The 23,982-nt window shown below is 37.5% G+C and overlaps 2 protein-coding genes across 2 annotated transcripts; both read right to left on the reverse strand.

Moving 5' to 3' along the window:
- Window positions 1–3,679: 3,679 nt before the first annotated feature.
- On the reverse strand, window positions 3,680–18,757 carry LOC104900160 (histone H2B). Its single transcript, XM_048648533.2, has 3 exons — window positions 18,205–18,757; window positions 11,731–11,745; window positions 3,680–4,252 (listed from the first exon to the last, which is right to left on the reverse strand). Exons 1-3 carry the CDS (start codon window positions 18,644–18,646, stop codon window positions 3,837–3,839), a joined length of 873 nt encoding a protein of 290 aa, XP_048504490.1. The 5' UTR covers window positions 18,647–18,757; the 3' UTR covers window positions 3,680–3,836.
- On the reverse strand, window positions 12,547–18,199 carry LOC130592079 (uncharacterized). The gene has a single exon (XM_057396228.1). It carries the CDS (start codon window positions 14,276–14,278, stop codon window positions 12,683–12,685), a length of 1,596 nt encoding a protein of 531 aa, XP_057252211.1. The 5' UTR covers window positions 14,279–18,199; the 3' UTR covers window positions 12,547–12,682.
- Window positions 18,758–23,982: the final 5,225 nt, after the last annotated feature.

A 23,982-nucleotide genomic window follows, 5' to 3' on the forward strand; every position in this document is an offset into this window, starting at 1 on the left:
GAAATGGGATTTTGTATGAATAGATGAGTTTATCTTAGCCCATGCACATTTGATATGGGTTACCAATAATTTGTTCTTTGGACTAACAAAAAATAAACCTTTTCCCCTTGGTAATTTTTGCCCCAATAGGAGACTTGCTTCGTTGCTTATTAAGGCCCTCTTCTCTTCATGTGTCACACCGATTCTACTTTCGCTATTTTGAAATAAACAAAACACTTACTATTTTAACCTATTTTGAAATAAATAAAACGTTACTGTATTTGATACTTATTTCTCTTTATCGGCTATCTCTCTTCATTATATGGGTCCCTCTTTTTCTTTCTCTTTTTCTTATAATTCCTGCGCCAAGGTCCTATGTTACATTTTAACAAAACAGATGGAGTACTAGTTTTTCCATCAATGTATTTCACGGTATCTTTTTAATGAACTTAAAACTTATCATTATTATTTTAATGTGGTACATTGGATGCATGGATGGATGGATGATTGACACTAGTATTAGGTGACACCAAGTTAGATATACAACTATAAAGGTTACATTGCATTGAGTAGGTACATTATGAGATAAAAAAAAAGATGAAATTGTGATATTGAAATGATTTTGGAGAGTGAGGGATAGATGAGAGTGAGCAAAGAGTGCAACAGTACGTGGCTTCAAAATTATAAGGGCTCTAAAATATACTCTATCCATTTCTTTTTACTTGCAACAATTTGACTTTTACACTATTCATTAAATCTACTTAATTTATGTTTGGTGATTTATAGTTAAGGAAAAACATATTCATGTGGGATCTTGTTAGATTCGTCTGAATGTATATTTTTCGAATATATACTTTTTATAATTTTTATGTATCGGTAATCACACTTATTGATGGTTGAAATTATGCATTGGCAAGCGTGAAAGTCAAACTGTTGCAAGTAAAAAGAAACAGATGAAGTATTATTTTAAAAAAAATTACTTCAAATTTTAGAAAATCACCATTGTTTTCCACTATTAATAAATTCTTCAATGATCAAAATTTAAATTTTCAATTTTCCGTCTTTAATACCAAACATTCCAACTTTGAATTTAGGAGCCTAATTTTCATTTTAGAACAGGGATCCTAATTCTTCAAGACGGTCCCCGTGGGGAGTCAAACTATCAATAAATTTGACATATGGCTATTCTTCCTTTTTGAAGTTTGTTGCACTTACTACTCGTTATCTTAAAAATCGAGATATAATGTTTGAAATAGAGATATTGGCTTCACAGATTGTTAAGTCCTCAAAACTCGTATAAATTACGAAAGGCAAAATAATATTACAAATCCCCCGTATGTCAATTCATACACATTATATGACTTGTCATCGTGCCTTTGTAATTACTTCGTTAGAGCTGTACAATAAAGTTTTGAAAACAACTCGGCATCCCCTACTTTCTCCACAAATCAAACATTGGGCTACACTTAAATATGGTACAATTTGTCACCAACAAGAATAAACATTAAATCATTATCATCCCATAAATTGCCAAAAGAGGATTCAATTTATCATCGTTTCATTCATTACTCGATAGTATATCTTTTTCGATACATTTTTCTTACAATTAGAGTGAAATTGGATAACTCTCAAATTTTATGACTTTTCATCTTTCCTTTTTTCTTTTTCTTTACTTATTTTCCTTTTTATTTGAACAAGAAATCCATCTTAACTTAACAATACCAATCTATAAATTGCAATTTACATATCACAGTCACACTTCCAAGTACTTTCTCCGTTTTCGGGGGTGTTTGGTATGAATACCGTAAACGGAATGGAAAGGATTTTGATAAGGAGGGGAAAGGGTAATAATAAGTGTTATCCTTATTAGTTGTTTGGTATCCTAATGGAATAGAAACAAATATAACCCACTCCCTTTCCTCTTGTTTGAGGAGTGAAACGTTATTTGTTTCCTTAGGTTTTTGAGTGGAAACAACTTGGGGGGATGTGTTTCCCTCAAGTAACGGTAATTGTTACTTTACACACTAACCAAACAAGTAGAAACGGATTTTGTTATTTGATTCCGTTTCTTTTGTGAAAAAACATGATACCAAACACCCCCTTCATAATATTCGTCACATTTTTCATGATGGGAAGTTTCACATTACTTGCTACACTTCGTTTTTGGACAATAAACTTTGTCTATTTCTCTTTTCTCACATGAATCCCTTTTCTTTCTATTCTCTATATCTCTCTTCTCAAAAAATTACCCAAGAGTCCGTGAATTAAAAAATGTAGCAAGTAATAAGAAACAGAAGAAGTAGGCCCTTTACCCACTGCCAGTTTCATTTTTGAAACAAAATTGTACAAGAGACAAACAGCTTTCTAATTTATTACATTATCAATCAAAACTATAAAAAAGTACAAATCAAATACTGCATTCTACTGCATCATATTGCCTATCTAGACATGTTCAAGGACTTGAGAGTTTTTCTCCTCATCTATTTCATCAACAGTAACTCGAGTTATAGTAGAAGAAAGGCTTTCACTTCCACACGCATCATTTAAAATGCAACAAAGAAACCCTATTAGTACAATTATTGGTAATCCAATACCAAAAGCAATTGCAAATTTAATGACTAACCTCATGTTACAACTTACAACGATGTAAGTATATCGCAAAATCAACAATTTAAGTGAATTTTTAGGCCTCTCAACTGTGAAATTCACTAATTAGATTTACTAATCAGATCACGTAATCATCACATAAACCTAATTAATAAATTACTTACCGTGACTTGTGGTAAGGCCAAAGAAGACATACAGGAAACTTTGAGTCGGTGATGTATAGTCATACAGATAATGTTTTAGTTCTATCATTCTATATATAAGAAAGAGTATAGATAAACTATTAGATCTGGTATTATAAGTTAAAAGAACAATATTCTAGTAATAGTGATAAGAACGATGAACGCTATCAAATTGAATTTTTTTTTTTTTTTGACCGGTTATCAAATTGAATTTGGAAACATAAAAACATTACTTTCTCCGTTTCAATTTAGTTGTGACACTTTTTATTTTAGGTATATGTTATGGGAGAGAAATAGAAAAAAATTATCATCCAAAATAAAAGTATTACAACTAAATTGAAACAGAAGAAGTATAATAAAGTTGTGACACTTTTTATTTTAGGTATATGTTATGGGAGAGAAATAGAAAAAAATTATCATCCAAAATAAAAGTATTACAACTAAATTGAAACAGAAGAAGTATAATAAAGCCAATAACCAGTTATCGGTGGCCGGAATCCAGAAATTTCTGGTTATATCATTCTGAAAGATAGTTTGTCATTTCGCTACATTAAATTTAAACAGATAAATCAAAAATAAAAATTACCAAAACTTCAAACAATCGAAAAATGAACAAACAAAATAAAAATAGATCCGATTATGTTTCATATTATAAAGTAAAAACAGAGTAACTTACATAAAATTAAAACCAAATATTCAGAACTAATAACCCTAATTAATCAACATAAATACCTAATAATCCAGAAATTCAGCGTAAACTCATGAAATTTAAGAACAGGTAAATTGAACATAATTTGATATTCCGCTACATTGAATTTTAATCAGAAAATCAAAGAGAAAAAGTAACCAGAGATTCAAACAATCAAAAAAAAAAAAATTACGCAAACAAAAAATAAAATCAAACACAAACATGACAAAATAGATCCGATTATATTTCATATCACAAACTTAAAACATAGTAGTAACTTACATACTAAAACCTAAAACCAAATTCCAGACATAATAACCCTAATTAGTCAACCTAAATACATAATACTCCGTAAATCAATCATAAACTCATCAAACCTCTTAAGAGCTAGTAAATTTAGTAACAGCCTTAGTTCCTTCAGAAACAGCATGTTTCGCCAATTCACCAGGAAGAACAAGTCTCACAGCAGTTTGAATCTCCCGAGAAGTAATCGTCGGCTTCTTATTGTAACGCGCTAGTCTCGCAGATTCTTGAGCAAGTTTCTCAAAAATGTCATTGATGAAACTGTTCATGATACTCATAGCTTTGCTAGAAACACCGATATCAGGATGAACTTGTTTGAGAACTTTGAAGATGTAAATCTTGTAAGTTTCGACGCTTTTTTTGGTTCTCTTTTTCTTCTTGTCACCGGCGGCGGCGGCTCCGGCTTCTTTTGGAAGCTTTTTGCCGGCTTTTGGCTTCTTCTCGGCTGGTGCTTTCTCGGCGGCGGCGGCTTTCTCGGCTGGCTTCTTTTCGGCTTTTGGCGCCATTGTTGAGAGTTTTTGTTTGAGGAGAGAGAAAAATGAGTTAGGTTTTCTTTAGAGGATTGATGAAGAGAGAGAAAATGTGAAGATTGGAAAATGAGATGGTGAATAATGGAGGGAGTTTGGAAGTGTTTATATAGGAAAGAGAGATTGGTTCTGATTGGTTGGAATTGTTTCACACGGATCGTTGACGTGGCGGAGAGTTTTTGCGAAAACCTGGTTTTAAAATTTGGAGATTGGGAAAGTGAAATTTTGAATTTTCACCAATTTCGCGCGCCTCTCTTGTGTACTAAACTTGTAAGTATTTACAGCCATTTGTTGTGTACGTTCCGTTTGGTAGGACGTAAAATATTTTCCGTGTAAAATGATTTTCATGGAAAATAATTTACAATGGAAAACACAATTCCAAATTTAGTTTTCCGTTGTTTGGTTCGATGTAAAAAAAATGATGAAATGAAAGGAAAATGAAAAGGAAAGTAAGGAGGTAGTGAGAGGAGTGTACAAGAGAAAGAAGGAAAACAGTTTTCCCTTCATTTTGAAAGGAAAATGGTTTTCCATCCTTGGGAGAGTAATTTTACCCCAAGGGAAAATGGTTTTACACTCTTTTGCCAACCAAACAATGTAAAACTGAAAATAGAGGAAAACAGTTTTCCAGGAAAACGTTTTACGCCCTACCAAACGGAGCCGTAATGTAAAATATTTTGGTGCATTTTCCCTGTAATAAAAATGTTTTGGCTTCCCATCAAAATAAAATTTAATTGTTTTCGTAAATTCTTCAGTCTTTCATCCTTGATGTGGTGAATAGTTTGTAAAAAAATAATAATCTAGTGTATAAGTGTTTATGCCAAATTCTGATCAGGCAGAACTTAGCTGAGGATCTACAGTTAATGGAGATGCAGCTACAAACGACAAAAGATGCTAGCTACGGAATTAAAAGAAAATGCAAAGAAGAGGCAAAGACACCAAGAGATGGTGACGCGGAAAACCCCAGGAAGAGGGTAAAAACCGCGGGTGGAATTGAGTCCACCAATCCACTATTTGAGAAGATTACAACTTATAGCTAGCAGCTAGCAGCTTAGAGCTTGTACTAAATACACTTGAGAGTATTGTAAATGTAGAAGAGAGAAAGAATGTAAGTAAGAGCAATGTAAAGACTTATCTTTTACAGAGTGTTATTCCCTTCTATTTATACTAATACAATTGTATAACGTTACTCCTTATTTGAACGTTGCATAACTAACTTCCCTACGAAGGTGCCACAACTCCTAGAATCAAGGGAGATCTCTTCTTCTGCTGGCTAACCACTTCCTCCTATTTCCTTGGCTTAACGTCACTTATTTTGACTTGGTCTTGATCAGTATCCAATGTTCTTTCAACCGAATTTATTCAGCTCCCTTCGTCTCTGCTTGCTGTAGCTGCTACCTGATAATCTCTAGCTGGGACAGATGCATAACCTGCAGGTTCAGCTTAGGAAATTTTTAGGACATAACAATAAGTTTGCTATAATGATATAATATTCACTAAACACAACATACGATTTTTGATGATTAACCATTTCCCTTGAGAGATTGCAAAATTTATTTAATACATTCATTAAATTCCAAACATTGTCAATAGTACCTTTGAGGAAAAAGAGCGCATCATCAACAAATAAGACGTGTGAAAAAATAGGAGCTTTCCTCGCAATTCTCAAGCCCCGAATATCCCCAATTTGTTGCATATGTGAAAGTTGGCGAGAAAGGGGTTCCATGCATGCATAAAATGGTAATGTGTGGGTAGAGGAGATCTCGTTGTCTTAAACCCGATTTTGGTATTATCTTCTTGTCGGTTCTCCGTTAATCAAGATCGAGTAAACAATTGATATAATACGTTGCATGATGAGCCAAATCCAACTTTCGGACATGTCGAGATGCTTCATCATTTCTTCCACAAATGACCAACGCACACGGTCACACTCACACACCTTATTTAGGTCAAGGTTAATAATAAGAGAAAAATCATTTCCTTTTTTCTTACCCTTAACGAAGATCAACATCTCATGAGCAATAATGCAATTATCGTTTCTCGACCTTCCATTAACAAAATCAGTTTCAAACTTCCCAATAAGTCTTGACATAAGAGATTGCAATCTACAAACCAGAAATTTAGAAATTATCTTATAAGATGTGTTACAAAGGCTTATAGGCCTAAATCGACTTACTAACTTGGGTCGATCACCTTAGGAATGAGAGCTATGAGAGTTTGATTTGTTTTCTTAACCATATAACCACCTTGAAGGACGTTTAGAGCTGCTCATGACATGTCTTCACCACAGACATCTCACTGTTTTTGCATAAAAGTCGACAGAATGCTGTTAGGTGCCGGTGATTTAAGAGTTTCACACTCATAAAGGCCTCTTTGACTATATACTTTCACAATAATTGAAGTCATATGTTGCATAGTTGGATAGTTGTATAGTTGGATTGGTATCTTATAGTTTAGAAATATGTTGCAATGGCGTTTCAAGAAATATAGATAAAACTAACTTAAGGTATATTATCTACATAGTTTAATTTCTCTCTTTATTCCCTCTTTGTAATATTACCTTTCACCGCTATTTTATTGAGGGATGGGTAGGTAATAAATGGTAGGATATTGACGCATGTGCATTGATGTGAATGTAAGATTAAGTGAAAGATCGATACAATATTGGATGATCCCTGGGTTGGGATTTTGTTGAGACATCTAGTTAACCTTGCGTATATTATGGATATACGCCCTTATTGCAATGTGTGAAAGTCTTGATTTGTTATTGTTCCTATAATATTATGGGTATATATGTGGAAAAGCAGTTACATACATAGTGTATTTGAAGAACAATTTTTTTTATTTGAAAAAAAAATCCATATTATCATTAAAGTCGAAAAGTTGACATATATTCATTAGATATATTAGCCATTTTCCGGTTTGCAAACCACCAAGTTCATTGCTAGCTTGTTCGCCAATGCTAACATTGATGAAGTTCACAAAAGTTTGGCTACATACTTTCAAGAATCATTGTGCGTGAAATATTTTATGTATATTAAGTTATGATGGTTTCTCGTTATATCGTTTTATTATAGTTAATTAGGATTACAGTGATGAGTTATAATATTGAGATCTATATACGAATACATTCCTTTGTTGAATAATGTTTTGATATTATTTGAGTTGGTGTTGCTATGTTGAGAACGTCTTTTTGGATGTATGTGATTGGGATACATGCGTGTGGATTGTGTCAGTGTAGGATATTTGATGATGAAATTTACAATATTGCGTAAATAGGTTAATTATATGATGTTTTCATGTTGTTCAAACTCCAAAAGATGGACATGTTTGCATAACTTGTTCGTTTGTTGAACGTTAGATTTAAGTGAACACTAGTCTTAATTATCATTGTATGTGCCGTATGTCTTACTATTAATGACATTTTTTCTTCCGTTTTTTTAAAGAAACTAATCTTAATTGCCAACTGCACGCGATAAATCAATAACTTAACTAGAGATAGAGACGGGCCATTGCAGCATTTTGCCTCACAAACACAACATGACGAATGAAAAGTTGCACAAAGGCCCATCTACATCATGGCCTCATTAGAAGTATATGGCCATGCGCATGGTTTAGCAAAACCCACCCAATAGCCATATTTCTCACACGCTCTCTTTTGTCTAAGCTTGAAAAATCACTCTTTTCTCTTTTGACGGCCCAAAAAAAAAATCACTCTTACACATGCATACACTCTTACAGTTTGCTGCACATATACTCCTCTTTCAAGCCTAATCATGTTTAAAGCATGACTATTTACGGCTTGCACAATTCTGTCGGGCTTTTGATTTATTGGGAGCAAACTCAATTGAACCATTATGAGTTGGGCCTTGAAAGAGATAGCTATAGCCCACAAACAGTCGAACACAACGTGGCGCAACTAGACACAAGTACTATTATCGATAGTTACTCCCTCCATCTTACAATACTTTACGCATTTGCTTTTATGAAGTATGCATTATGAAAAAAGTAAAGTTAAACATATAAGGGAGGAAGTGTGTCATATACTATACTCGGGTCACGTTGAGAACGCGGCACATCAATATAAGAGGCTAAGACGAGCTAATCAGAACTCAAGAGGACAAAATGCAATCAACTTCGGTAGCCTCATATGTTTCGTGCAGAGTTCATAACTCATAAGCATGACCTGCTTCAAGTTAAATGAAGGCATTTATGTATTCAACGTACAAGAATCTTAGGGACCTATAGAGTATCTTGGAAATCCTAATAAGGAAAGCGCTTCTAAATTATACATGTCACATTAACATATAACAAATGTGAACTCAATTAATCTTTCCTGCAAAATAGTAGGCAGACTTTGATTTGACTGCCAAATAGAGATAATTCTTGCAAAATCACAAGCAGGCTTTGATTTCTGAATTCTGATGTCTGACAGTGGACATAACTTGATACAACAGAAAGTGTAAATGCATCATTTATAAGTCTACATGGTACCACTCCATGCTGCACCAAATTCAGATACTATCTTGATAATGGTTTCGGAAGTCTCAGCGGATCGTGATCCGATTCACATCGTGTTCCGACTTCAAACCATTATCAAGATAACAACTGAGTTCAAATATGAAATCCTGCAATAATAGGTATTAGCAGCAAAGAAAGCAAACACTTTTTCTTTCTAACACAAGTTACTCAATACGTCAAGTAGCCATATAATTTAGTATCTCGACTTAAAATTCTATATAGTCACGTCCCAAATAGATATTCTATATAATAGGCACAAAAGACCACTGCCTGTCTGCCTTCATAGTGAAAGCATTCAGGCTTTAAATGGCATATCAGCGTAAACCAAAGTTAGCTGGACCAAATAAGATTAAATCAAGCTATTAGAACAAAACAGCATTTTTTAACTTTGGAAGGACAAGGTTGCATATTATAGCGACAACTTCGCAAGCAAGGACTAAAAGTCGTAAAACGCTTAATTAAACCGTGGGAAAGCAAGAATGGAAAAGAGACTTTTCCATAAGCCTCTCAGAAAACAGCAAAGCAAGAAAGCAACAACGAAATAGTATGGCTAAACAGGATAGCTCATACCAATGTAACAGTAGCTCTTAGACAAGTTGTGTCAGATAGTTGAGCGACGATTAAAGTCAACACTCAATGATAGCCTTTTAGCTAGCATGGCAAAAACAACATATATGACAAGTTCAGAATAAGCTTTAATCACAAGTGCGCGATTTAAACCACAAGAAATGATCTGAATTCATAAATCACTTCCTCCATAAATTAACAACCCTTGCTATTGCATCCAACAACAGATCAAGATGGTAAAATGATTATCATGTCATTCACTGTGGTCAAATGCATCGAAACAGAAATGCAACTCTGGCCCCTTATCGTTATACAAATACATATCATACCAGACATTTATACAGTAATAGACCAGCAACTAGGCTAAGAAAGCTTCTAAGGTAGAAGGTGTCTCTACTTGCAAGTTACTAGGAGTAAATGGATGAAGTCATATAATGAAGAAAACTGACAATGCTTATTAGAAAGAAAAGTAAACCTTGCAAAGTATTGTGTTATAGCTTAACAATGGCAACTCAGTTGGATAATTAAATAACGGTAATAAAAGAGAAACTCCCGGAAATAGGGAAGGATGGAGATTGTATTGATTGTGACTGAATAGTACACCACTAACTGCCGCCTACTATTACAATACAATACTAAATTCTCACTTCTTTTCTGAATGCCAGATATCTAATCATTACCCCTATTTATAGTACTAGGTCATTCTTCTTTTTCCTTCCTCTTGATTTGTCCAGCTCATTCCTCTAATCTTCCTCTTCAAGTAATAGGGTTATTACCCATATTACCCTTCTTCTTGCGCCTTGAGTAAGTAAAGAGCACAGCAGGTGATTTAGGAGGGTGCATGACAATACTCCCCCCCCAAACAGCCATCTTGTCCTCAAGATGGAAAGCTGGGAATCGAGCCATGATCATGGAAGCGTCTTCCCATGTTGCTTCATATTCTGGCAGGCCTGTCCACTTGATGAGCACCTCATGAGTCACTCCTTGAGGGTGGGAAATGGCTCGAATGTCGAGTAATCCTTCCGGAGAAGCCACCAACTCCAGTTCAGCAGTAAGTTGTGGGGGTATCTCAGTTGATATAGTAATAGGCCCAATAGCAGGCTTTAGTTGAGATATGTGAAAAACCGGGTGTACCTTGCTAGTGGGGGGAAGATCAAGCTTGTAGGCCACGGACCCAATGCGCTGCAGGACTTTGTAGGGTCCATAGAAGCGAGGAGCCAGTTTCTCAAAGGGACGCTGAGCCAAAGAGCGCTGTCGGTATGGCTGCAGTTTAAGGTAAGCCAAAGAGCCTTCTTCGAGCTGCAATTCTCGCCTCTTAATGTCCGCATAGTGCTTCATGCGATGCTGGGCTCGGGACAGTTGGACTCTTAGATCATCCAATATTGCATCACGTTCTTGGAGATGGGCCTCAAGGGACCCCACACTTGTGAGGCCATGATTGGTGCGAATGAGGGGAGGTGGGTCACGCCCATACAAGGCTTTGAATGGGGTAAGTTGAGTAGAAGTGTGGGTTGAGGTGTTGTACCAAAACTCCGCCCATGGCAGCCACTGAGCCCACTGTTTGGGTTGCCCACTAGAGAAGCACCGTAGATATGTCTCGAGGGCCTTATTGACAATTTCGGTTTGTCCATCCGTTTGTGGATGGTAAGCTGTGCTTCTAGCAAGTGTGGTACCTTGGAGGCGAAAAAGCTCTTTCCAAAACCGGCTCATAAACACCTTGTCCCGATCCGAAACAATTGAGGCCGGAAATCCATGAAGACGGACAATCTCCTTAACAAAGGCACCCGCAACAGAAACGGCAGTGAAGGGGTGTTTTAATCCCACAAAGTGCCCATATTTTGTCATTCGATCAATGACTACCAAAATTGTATCCACATTACCCGATTTCGGCAAACCCTCTATGAAGTCCATGGAAATGTCATCCCATACCTGAGTTGGGATCGGAAGCGGCTGTAAGAGACCCGCTGGGCTTTGAGCCGACGACTTGCTCTGTTGGCACACAGCACATGCCTTGACATAATAGGTAATGGCTTTCCTCATTCCTTGCCAATAGAATTCTTGAGCTACCCGTAAGTAAGTCTTAAGCTCCCCGGAATGTCCACCCACTGGACCATCATGATAGGCGCGCAGTATATCCTGGATAAAGGGGCTAGCAGGGGGCAACACTATCCGACCCTTATAGAAGAGGCGCCCCTCCTCCACTGTAAATCCCACATTGGGTTTCAACCCTTCCAAACAGTCTTGTGTTAATTCTTTGATGTAAGGATCATTTTGTACCTCGCCTTGGATGCGCGCCCAATCCACACCCTCATGGGTTACCAGCACCTGCAACTCCACCTCAGGGGGGTCCCTCCGGGACAGGGCATCCGCGACCCTATTTGAAGTCCCGGGTTTATATTGTATCACAAAATCAAAGCCCATTAGTTTCGACACCCACCGCTGATATTCGGCTCCCACTTCCCTTTGCTCCAGGAGATGTTTGAGACTCTGTTGGTCGGTGCGTACTACAAACCGCCGGCCTAACAAGTACGGCCTCCACCGGAGCACCGCGAGAACAATGGCCATGAGCTCCTTCTCGTATATGGACTTGAGGCGACTTCGGGGGCCCAAGGTGTGGCTGTAGAAGGCAATGGGGCGATTTTCCTGCATTAGAACAGCACCCAGACCAAATCCGGAGGCATCAGCCTCAATGCAGAATTCCTTGGTGAAATCCGGTAGAGCCAGCACCGGAACAGTGGTCATGGCTCTCTTCAATTCCTCAAACGCCGCCATGGCTGCCTCCCCCCAAGAGAATTTGTCTTTGCGCAACTGCTCAGTCAAGGGGGCAGCAAGCTTACCATATCCAGCTACAAACTTCCGGTAATATCCGGTCAATCCCAGAAATCCCCTTAATTCTCGAATATTTTTGGGCACCGGCCACTCAACCATGGCCCGAATTTTCTCCTGGTCCACCGCCACCCCCTCTGCCGAGATGACGTGGCCAAGATAAGCCACCCTCCGTTTACCAAATTCGCACTTTTTGTGATTGGCATACAATTGGTGGTGAGCAAGGATACCCAACACCGTGGATAGATGCTGCACATGAGAGATTTCATCTTGACTGTAAATTAAAATGTCATCGAAAAACACAAGGACAAACTTACGGAGATAAGGGCGGAAGATGTCATTCATCAAAGATTGGAAGGTTGCCGGAGCATTTGTGAGGCCAAATGGCATTACGAGGAATTCGTAATGACCTTCATGAGTTCGGAAGGCTGTTTTGGGCACATCCTCTGTTCGGACCCGGATTTGGTGGTAGCCTGATTTCAGGTCTAGCTTGCTATAAAAGCTGCACCTTGTAGTTCATCCAATAGTTCCTCAATTACCGGAATCGGGTATTTGTCAGCCACGGTTTCACGGTTCAGAGCTCGGTAATCCACACAAAAGCGCCAACCTCCATCTTTTTTTCTTACTAGCAGCACCGGGCTCGAAAACGGGCTAGTAGATGGCTGAATTATACCCGCTGCAAGCATCTCTCTGATTAACTTCTCAATTTCGTCCTTCTGGACTTGGGGGTATCGATAGGGTCGGACGCTCACCGGGTTACTCCCTTGCTTCAAGATGATTGCATGCTCCCTACCCCTTCTTGGGGGCAAGTCTGTGGTTGCCGCGAACACTTCACGGTATCGAGCCACCACTTCCTGTAAAAATGGTGGAAGGCTCATACTTTCTGGTTCCCCCGTCTCTTCTTCCACCTGATAAGCTTCCAACAGGATTCCCCCTTTTTCCCTTTGTAGCGTTCTCACCATAGCTTTGACCGAGATCTGGGTCTTCCCCATCGCGGCCTCACCCCGTAACTCCACTATTCGTCCTTCGTGCCGGAACTTCATAAGAAGTGATTTCCAGTTTGTGGTAATTTCCCCCAATTTTTCCAACCATTGAACCCCAAGGATTACATCAGAATTACCTAACTCCAGAGGAAGATAATCCTCAGTGATTGATACCCCTTGTACCTCTATACGCACTCCCCGGCAGTACCCCTTGCCCTTTGCTACTGTTCCAGTACCTAAAGAAACACGGAACGCACCTCCCTGCTCTACCGGAATTTTTAGTCGCTCCACCACGAGGAGGGAGATGAAGTTGTGTGTAGCTCCCGAGTCAATCATTATTTGCACTTCGTCTCCTCCAATTTTTCCCAGTAATTTCATGGTTTTTGGGCCCGTGAGACCCACCACTGAGCACAGCGACACCTCCGCCGCGTTAACTTCCACCTCTTCCTTCTCCGATTCTTCCTCCTCATTCTCTTCAGCTATTTCCTCCACCGAATCGCCTATCAAAATCACGCTTAACTCTTTGTTCTGGCACCTGTGTCCTGCTTCCCATTTTCCGTCACACCGGAAGCAAAGGTTGTTCTCCCGACGGTATTGTAGTTCTGTCTCTGTCAACCGTCGTGGCCGATTAAAGGTACGTGTCTGGGTATGTGGGTTGTGAGAAGTGGAAGGAAGAGATGGGTTCTTTTGGGTAGGTGGGAGGTTAAAGTTTCGGTTTTGGGCTAGTGGGGTGAGTTGGGTGCTAGGGCTGGGCCGGTTGACCATATTTTGAAATGGGCCTTGACTCTTGTAACTCCCTGTATTTCCTCTGTGGCTTGGGAAATATTTGGATTTTTCCTCCACCTTAAGGGCTAAATCCATGGCCTGTTCCAGGAACCTAGGCCCAAGGACTCTTACTTCAGCTCGAATCTCTTTTTTAAGCCCATTCAGGAATTGGCCCAGTGCTATGGGTTCTGGAACATTTTCCAAAGGTGCTATTAGTTCAATGAAATTCCTCCGGTACTCCGCCACACTTGACGTCTGTTCTAAAGCTAGCCATGCCTCGTGTAATGACCCGACATTGGAGGTGCGAAACTGCCGTAACAGAAGGGACCTCATTTCTTCCCATCGCCTTATAGGTCTCCTTCTATTCTCCCATTGATACCATGACAGCGCCTCCCGTCAAACGCCACTACCGCAGCTTCCAGCTTCTCCTCCTCCGACAATCGGTAAAACCCAAAATATCGCTCAGCTCGGAGGATCCAACCATCTGGGTTTTGCCCGTCAAAGATGGGAAGATCTAACTTCCTATACTTCCAGTTTGAATGCCCTCCACCACCGCCACCTGGGTTGTCGGAATCGCCTCCCAGGTTAGAGAATCGCCCAAATCCTGGTGGGGGACCTTCAGAGCTTCGGTTGTAGGTTGCGAACATCGACCGGAGTTCCTCCCTCAGTTTTGTCTGTTCTCCGGTGATGTGTTGCCACTTTCAAAAAATCTTCTCGGATCTGTTTGCTGGATTCTTCCATATTATCCCTGAAGCGTTCAAACTTCTCCGACTCAGTCTGGAGAGCCTCTCTCAGCTCCCCCATCTCTATCTCCAGAGTATCCATACGTTGTCCCTGCGTGGGTGGCATGGTCGCTCCGGCGACGGTGGCTCTGATACCAAGTTGTTATAGCTTAACAATGGCAACTCAGTTGGATAATTAAATAACGGTAATAAAAGAGAAACTCCCGGAAATAGGGAAGGATGGAGATTGTATTGATTGTGACTGAATAGTACACCACTAACTGCCGCCTACTATTACAATACAATACTAAATTCTCACTTCTTTTCTGAATGCCAGATATCTAATCATTACCCCTATTTATAGTACTAGGTCATTCTTCTTTTTCCTTCCTCTTGATTTGTCCAGCTCATTCCTCTAATCTTCCTCTTCAAGTAATAGGGTTATTACCCATATTACCCTTCTTCTTGCGCCTTGAGTAAGTAAAGAGCACAGCAGGTGATTTAGGAGGGTGCATGACATATTGGCAGTTTAGAAAAAGAGTGGCCTCACCTGCAAGACTGCAAGTCACCTTAAGGAGCTGAGAAGAGAGAGACATACAAAGAGAGCAGAGAGGCAGTAAGAAGTGAAGAAACTCAACTGGCAAACTAATGCTCTCAGGTTTCTTGAACTCGGATACTCGATGCAAAGCTATATGATTAATGCACTACAGTTGCAGAACATCTTTCACCTTATATAAAGATGCTGTTATTTAAACTTAGACATACTAAATCAGCAAAATGCAAGTCCAGAACTTAAAAGCCATACAGTACCTTAAGGAATTCTTTGCAGATGAGATTAAACCACCCTTAAGTTCTGAATCACTAGATATTTTAGCTCCTACCCCGTTAATTAACAAAATAGTAGCAAACTAGTAATGACTTCATGAATTTGGGCGAGTAGCTAAATATCTTTTTTTTCAGCTTCACATTCCGAATTAATAATTTAGACTAATTATCAACAATCACCCAGAGTACAAAAAATCTAGAAAGGAGAGAAACAGCTTTGTATTGAGAGAGGGGGAGGTATAAACCTTTGATGCAGTAGCCAAACAGCCAGGCAAACTCTTGTGATCATTCATTCACAGCATATCAAACATGACAGAATCTTCACAGAAAGGGGTAGATAGACCAAACTATTGAGTATTGACCTACATTGAAGCTCAAAACAAATTAGCATCCAAAAGAAAAAAATGTGAACAGATATACAAACCATGTTAGTAAACTTCATAAATTTAAAAGTTGTACGGAAAAACAAACAATGTTGATACCAGACCTCAATTCAATAAGAAAAAAAATCAGAACAGGCAGTTAAGAACGGCAGTTCACCAACATCAGATCACAAAATTACACATGATATACATTATGAGTCCATTGCAAGGCTAAAACAAGGAAACAGCAAAGGGTCGGGAACTCAGGGCCCAGGGGTATTCCCAAATCCCAACAGCACTCAGAAGTAAGCGAAACGATAACCATATAAAGAGAAAGAAATAAATCACCAGCGGCTTAGTAACCCACGTTTTAAGAGTGTTTCGGAGTTATAGCATCCGCTCACGTTCTATCAATCGCTTGCATCCTCTAGGCTAGTCTATGAGACGACAAAGTGTGAAATTCTAAGATTATCACCTCAAAACATACTTGTCCCTGATAACAAATGAAGAGATTCTCTGCCTGTCTCTGGGGAGTTTTTCTACAGGTTTCTCAGCGAGCCTGCTAACAAAGGTAAGGGTTGAAAACTTGAAATAACTACAGAACTATGGATCAAACTTTATGCCTAACAACAAAATAAAGAATTTAAGATCATAATCTACACCATTACTTAAATTTTAATGCTTAATTTCTGTGCACACTGCATTGAGCCATTGACCATGAAGTTTCGACCAGACGACCACCAATATGGACAAAGATCAAACCTCAACTACATTCTTCTATTTAGGTATCAACCAAATCAAACTTTGCAAATGAATAGCAACGATAGTATGTCATGGGAGATGCAACATTATCATTGCTCAATCAGTAGATAACAGGAACACCTCAATTTACAGCTGAATATTACTTCAACTTGTATTTATGTACTTCAATGATAATAGTAACCAGGTAACCATCAAATCCAATCAAAAGTAAACAGGTCCAACAGTACAAATATAGAAACTCATACTAGTCTCATAAGCCTCAATATCACCTTCACAATTTCTTTTCTAATTCCAAATCAAGCATTATTCAAATTTCAAAAGTATCTGCAACTACCTCGTCAATGAAATACAACTACATGATTATCGATTTATTGTACATATCACAAATACGGACCTTTTCAATCACCCCAACTTTTCATGAACTGTTGGCAAACACTATCGTACTGGGATCAATTAACCAAAATAATATTTACTCCCTCCATAACAAAATAAACGCAACAAATAAATATTTTATACCTCGCAAATAATACCCATTTGTTGCATTTATTATGTTTCGGAGCAAATAATAAATCATTCCAAGACAAAAATCATAATGAATCAATGCCAAAACAAAGGTCAATCAAATTTCACTGACAAAAAATATATCAGCAAAGAGAGCTTACCTCATTGAGTCACTGTAATACAAAAGCATAACTTGGCCCTGAATATCACCACTTATTCGTCATGCTTCAAAAGATGGTAGCAAAATCCAAACACAAAATAATAGTCAATTGTTTTACAAACAACAAATACTAACCCTTTTAATTTCACAAATTCTCCATTTACAACTGTCCACAAACCCTAACCTAATTGTATTTAAGACATCATTTCTACACATACAAAATCGTTCACAAGCATCACAAAACAAAAACAACAAATTTCATTCAAAGTGCAGTGATACCAAAAATATAAGAAAAAACTACTTAGCCCCAAATATCACTTCTTATACTTCAAAAATGGTAGCAAAATCGAAACACGAAATAATATAGTCAATTATTTTCGCAAATAACAACTGCTAACACTTTCGATTTCACCAATATTCCATTTTCAACTAAACCTAACCTAATTTCATCTAAGATATCATTTCTAGACACATTCAAAATCATTCACAAACATTAAAAAAACGACAAATTCGCTAAACTGTAAGCAGAAACGAAACTAGAAACAAGTAGAGAAATCGGTATAAACGAAACAAAAACACCTACGATTTCCACAAACATCAGACTAATTCCTACTCTTACACCGAAAAAAAAAACACAAACTACTTCAATTTCTTTTCAATTTTCGACCAAAATTGTTAAGAAACCCTAAAAAACGAAATTCATCAAAACAAAGCAGAAACGAAAGTAGAGAATTGATATAAACGAATTATTCTGGTGATTCAATTACGCAAACAAAAACACCTACGATTTCCACAAACATCAAAGTAATTCCTAACACTTACACCGAAAAAAACACAAACTACTTCAATTTCTTTTCAATTTTCGATCACAAACTGTTTACAAGCCCTAAAAATCGAAATTCATAAAAAAAAAACACATCTAAGAGCTAGTAAACTTAGTAACCGCCTTAGTTCCTTCAGAAACAGCATGTTTCGCCAATTCACCAGGAAGAACAAGTCTAACAGCAGTTTGAATCTCCCGAGAAGTAATCGTCGGTTTCTTATTGTAACGCGCTAATCTAGCAGATTCTTGAGCAAGCTTCTCAAAAATGTCGTTAATGAAACTGTTCATGATACTCATAGCTTTGCTGGAAATACCGATATCAGGATGAACTTGTTTGAGAACTTTGAAGATATAGATCTTGTAAGTTTCGACGCTTTTCTTCGTTCTCTTCTTCTTCTTTTCACCGGCGGCGGCGGCTCCGGCTTCTTTTGGAAGCTTTTTGCCGGCTTTTGGCTTCTTCTCGGCTGGAGCTTTCTCTGCGGCGGCGGCTTTCTTCTCTTCGGCTGGCTTCTTCTCGGCTGGTTTCTTCTCAGCTTTTGGTGCCATTTTTGGTGAGAGTTTTTTTAGGAGAGAGAAAGTAGAGAGAGTTTTGGGGGGTTTGTTGAGAGGTAGGAGGAGAGAGAAAGATGTGGGGATATTTGTGATGGAGAATGAAAGATGGGGAGGATTTTGTTATATAGGTTGAAGAGGTGTGTTTTTATTGGTTGGATTGGTTTTACATGGATTGATGATGTGGCATGATGGATTTGCGTTAAATGGGTTTGAGAACGAATTGTGATGGACGGCTGTAATTGAAGGAGGAAGATGGACTTTTTTTTTTTTTTTTTTTTTTGTGAGGGGAGAGGAAGATGGACTTTGGATTACTGGATTTGGTGGGAAACGAGGAAAATAAGAGGAGGTATCTTTGAATTTTTATAATAATCCGCCCATTTGAAAGTTTTTGTGGGCATTGTTTGTGTCATTGCCCCATCAAATATTGGGCTTGAGGTTCTATTATTCTATATTCATATCATCCTATACAACTCTAATAAAATTATGTAGTACTTATATTGTTCATCCACCCAAAAAAAAATAAAAAAAATTGAAAATTTTGCAATAAAATACTTCTATTACTTTTGATAAATGATTTTTTCATTGGCTTTTATTTTTAGCTTTTCATTTTGGCCAATCAGCCAAAAAAAAGTTTGGTTATTGGCTTTTTGGTTGGCTGAAAAGTTGGCCTTTAAGCCAAAATAAAAAAAGTTGTCGTAATACCTTTTTGAATTGTCTTTTGGCTTGTTGGCCGACACACTCTCTAATAAACAGCCAACAACCACAACTAATTTAACAAACACTTTTGCAAACAGTTGACTTGAACAACCAACTCAAAAATGCTTTCAGCCAGCTAAACCAATCAACAGCCAATTGTCAAACAACCTCTGTGTGTTTGCTTTATCTTAAAAATTAGATTTCAGAGTTGGTCAAATATAACCAAAAAGTCATATCTAATCAGGTGTATCAAATCTAATTAGCATAATAAGTTTGGTTTAGATAACTTAAGATTAAGTGAACACATTATAATTAAGTCATATTGTGACTAAGTAGTGCTTTAATATTAAAACTTCTCACAAAAACTAAAATAGAGACAAAATATCTAGTGATGCCTAAGAGGAGATATCTCCATCTTTTACAATCATGACCTATATATACTTAAATTTATTAAGACGTATCACGTATGGGTGAGATTTAACTATGCACAGTCAACTCTTGTTTTGACCTAAGTGACAAAGGTATGTTAAATGTGTGTTTCCATACGTCTGTGTATAAAAAAAGGTAATATTCAGTGATTCTATAAGTGGTTTGTTTAGGTTGGTTCGAAATACTTCAAATCCTTCTTGTATCTGCGTCTAATTGGTTTTAATGCTCCCAAGTAATTAGTATCAATGAATGCCATTTGTGAGACATGGTGATTTGTGTCTCATCAACATAAATTTCACCCGATGGCAACATATGGTGCATACTGCACAACCACCTAGACCTAGTTGCAACATACACCCCTATCATGCCTCCTACCAGCACAATCTTTGCCAAGCATTCTTCTAGATCGGCATGAAAAAAAGTTTTATATTTTCTGATTGTATAAATTTTGATCATGTGATTTTTATTTTTATTTTACATCGAAGAAACTTGCATTAATGAAAAACGAACTTACAACCTAATGCTAAAAACAACCAAATAAACACAAAACCTAAATCGAGCTAAACTCGCTCTTACACAACAACCGCCAATACATAAATAACATACACTAAAACAAAACGGCTCGAGCTGGTGGATCACGCTGCTTCTGGTGGATGAACGTAGTAGGAAGAGAGAGCTGATTTCACGAGTGGGGGACTAAATACCAGCGAGAGTATGAACTCGCGATTAGACCAATACCAGGGACCTACTGTCACCTGGAATCCGATGGTCGAGTTTGTTGAGAAAGTCACATTCTTGTGTGACTTAATACCCTTTTGGAAGGGTATTACAGGCTTCTCTTGTGAGGAGAAGCGCAAATAAGTGGACGCGTTGTAACCCCAAATAATAAATTGGGGGACCGCCTTTAGATTTCATTTTGTCAAGGCAATGATAAATGAAATCATTACCGAGCGAAAAAGAAATCTAACCAAGGTTAGATTTCAAAGAACCATCCGATTATTAAAATCGGGGAAACCAAATCCCAGACATGAAATCGATTGCCACTCAAACCCTAACCAACGACATAGACAGTTTAAAATAACCATTACCACCACCATAATAAACAACAACACCATACTCAGCCAACCAAAAAACCTCAACAACAAAAGCAGTAAAATAGACTTAACATGGGTAAGGGGACGCGCTACTAAGAGCCAGCGAAACTCCAGGGGAAGGGAGATAACGACACCACCACCGTGAGAAACTTATACCATAACACTAAGGGGGAAGGGGAAGCCAACCACCGACAGCGACACTAAGGGGGGGGAAAGGGAGGAGAAGTCCTATAATTTTGATTTTCCGTGCGATAATACTAAGGGGGAAAGGGGGAGGGGAAGCCCTGTAACTTGACGTTGTCTTTGAAACAACACTAAGGCTATGTTCAGTTCACCTTATTTTTGCTTATTTCAGATCTAATCAGATCAGATCAGATCAGATCAGATCAGATCAGAAAAAATAAGTTCAGATCAGATCAGATCAGAAAAAATAAGTTCAGATCAGATCAGATCAGATCAGATCAGACCAGATCAGATCAGATCAGATCAGATCAGTTCAGATCATATCATGCTTATATTTAAAAACTTATTATTATTAAATATCTTTCACTACATTTAATAAAAATTATAATAATTGAATATTAATAAAGTACTCATTGAGACGAATCAAACAAGACCCCACATGACTATATTTTTTCTTATATATTGAGAAAAATCTAAAAAATTATCTCTTATTGTGAATAGTGTCAAGATTCTAAGTGACAAAGATAAAAAAAATACAAAGGGGGTATTATTATTTACTAGTACATTTGTTCAAAAGAATTATTATTATTGTTGTTGTTGTACTTATTAATTATTAATATTGGTAATTATTATTAATCTTATTGTTGTACCATTATAAATGTCATTGTTATTATTATATTAAGTTATTTTGTTGTTATTAAATAATAGAAAATTAAAAGCCACGTGTTAAGAACATAAGATTGACGCAAAAATAAGAAATATATAAAATATGATATCTCAAATTCATGATAACGAAACTACTATGTTCGGATTACATTTCAAAATAAGCTAAGTGTGAGATACAAATTATAAATTTAGATTCGGTATACCTCTTCCTACCGAATTTCAAATCTCTCTAGCTATTTGAAGTTGCACGATATTTATTTATTTTTTGCTCAAGTCATAGTTGTTTGTATATCTTGTTCTATTTTATATGGAAAAAAAAGAGTTCAGTTTGCCGACTTCTCAAGTGTGAAACTTTTTTTTAAGGGAAAGTGTGAAACATTGTATAAGTGCTCTTATAAAATAATGACTTGAGTTATATAATTTTTTTAGTAATAATAATAATTATGATTATAATTATTATTGTTGTTCTTATAATAATGATAATAATAATAATTATTATTAATAATAAAAGTTGTATAAAAGTTGTAATAGAAATAAAATGATAATAATAGTAACACTATAAAGAATATCTTATAATGTATTGCATAATAATGATTTACAAAGTAATAATATAATAGTAATAATATATATTTATAAAAGATAAGATCTTGTTGAAAAAATAAGTTCAGATCAGATCAGATCAGATCAGATCAGATCAGATCAGATCAGATCAGAAAAAATAAGTTCAGATCAGATCAGATCAGAAAAAATAAGTTCAGATCAGATCAGATCAGAAAAAATAAGTTCAGATCAGATCAGATCAGATCAGATAAGTTCAGATCAGAAAATTTCAGGTGAACTGAACATAGCCTAAGGGGGAAAGGGGAGGGGGAGCCCCAAAAAACCGGACAAAGGGGAGGGGGAGGGGAGGCCGAAAACTGGAAACTACGGGAAGGGGGAAAGACCTAACCACGAAAAACCAGGGGAAAGGGGAAGGGGAACCAAACCTAAACGAAGTACAAATTCACGGCGGTCGTGGATACGGCGGAGACGGCGAAAACGGCGTGAGTGAGAAGAGGCGACCGTAAAGCTGGTGACGAGCGACGCAACACACCCAAAAACTACCCGACTAGACGAAGGAAAACTAGGCGACAAGGCGGAGGTGTGAAAGTAAACTCGATGGAGAACCGACAGAAAAGGCAAAGAAAAAAAAACACTGGAACTCGCCGGAGATCCGCCGGAAACCTAAGCGGCGCCGGATCTCCGACGAGTTTTAGGGCGAGGGTTTTTGTTTTTGGTTGTTGAGAGAAGGCAGATAAAAAAAGTTTTAAGATCATGTGATTTAAGACCTTCATGTTTATAAATGTAAACTCAAGTCTTCTATCATTTATCACTTTTCTTACGTTGATGACGAAATAATTACATGAAACATGCCTTCTTTAGTCTATCTAAATTAATGTATGGTCCTATACACTTACTCACCAGCTTTATATGAAATATTTAGAGGAAATTGATTGTTTACGGGAATTCATGTTGTGATGTGTTTAATATTATCCTTACTTTCCGAGCTAAATATTATCTCGATATGGGTTTTCTATCCTATTGATTAGCTTTTGGAGTTCTAGCAGTTGGTGTGGGTTTCTTCGGCTGGGCTCCGCTTGGTGTTCGTTCTAGTCGCCGGTTCATTCTCGGTGGGTTGTGGGTTTTGAATTGTTCACGCTCGTCACTGTGGATTGTTCGTTGGTTTTCGTTCATTGGTTTATGTTATCGGTAGGTCGCTTCACTGGTGTTTCTTCGTTGGTGTTTTGTCCTCCTCCGACGAAGGTGTCTCTTAAGGCAGCAGTGTTAGGGGGGGTTGTTCGTTGGTGTTTAGGTTTTATTTTAATATCGCAAGTGTACGGGGTTGTAGCACATATGGGTCGAACTCAGGGAAATGCAAGATTAACACTACTTGATTTTATATTACGAAATAGTCACAACAAATCAAATATATGAAGCATAGGCCATAAACTAAAGGCTAAACTAATGATGATTTGTGACAAGCTATATGAATATGATAATTAAAACACTAGAATTAAGTATCTCCACTAATATAAATTGAGCACAACTCACATCACAGTTATTCAATTATCGTTTAGACGAGAATCATAGATAAAAAAAACAACTCACTTATTATGGCAATAAAAGCAATAAACTTAATGGAAAACGTAATTAAAATAATAATAAAGAGAAGAAGAGAGAAAAAAACTTGATCGAATTGAAGATGAGTATGAAAGTTTGAAT

The sequence above is a fragment of the Beta vulgaris genome, chromosome 7 (assembly GCF_026745355.1).
Source record: "Beta vulgaris subsp. vulgaris cultivar EL10 chromosome 7, EL10.2, whole genome shotgun sequence".
Taxonomy (NCBI): domain Eukaryota; kingdom Viridiplantae; phylum Streptophyta; class Magnoliopsida; order Caryophyllales; family Amaranthaceae; genus Beta; species Beta vulgaris.

Excerpts from the sequence above, each read along its gene's own strand:
- LOC130592079 (XM_057396228.1), bottom strand. The coding sequence starts at position 14,278 with ATGAGGTCCCTTCTGTTACGGCAGTTTCGCACCTCCAATGTCGGGTCA.
- LOC104900160 (XM_048648533.2), bottom strand. The coding sequence starts at position 18,646 with ATGGCACCAAAAGCTGAGAAGAAACCAGCCGAGAAGAAGCCAGCCGAA.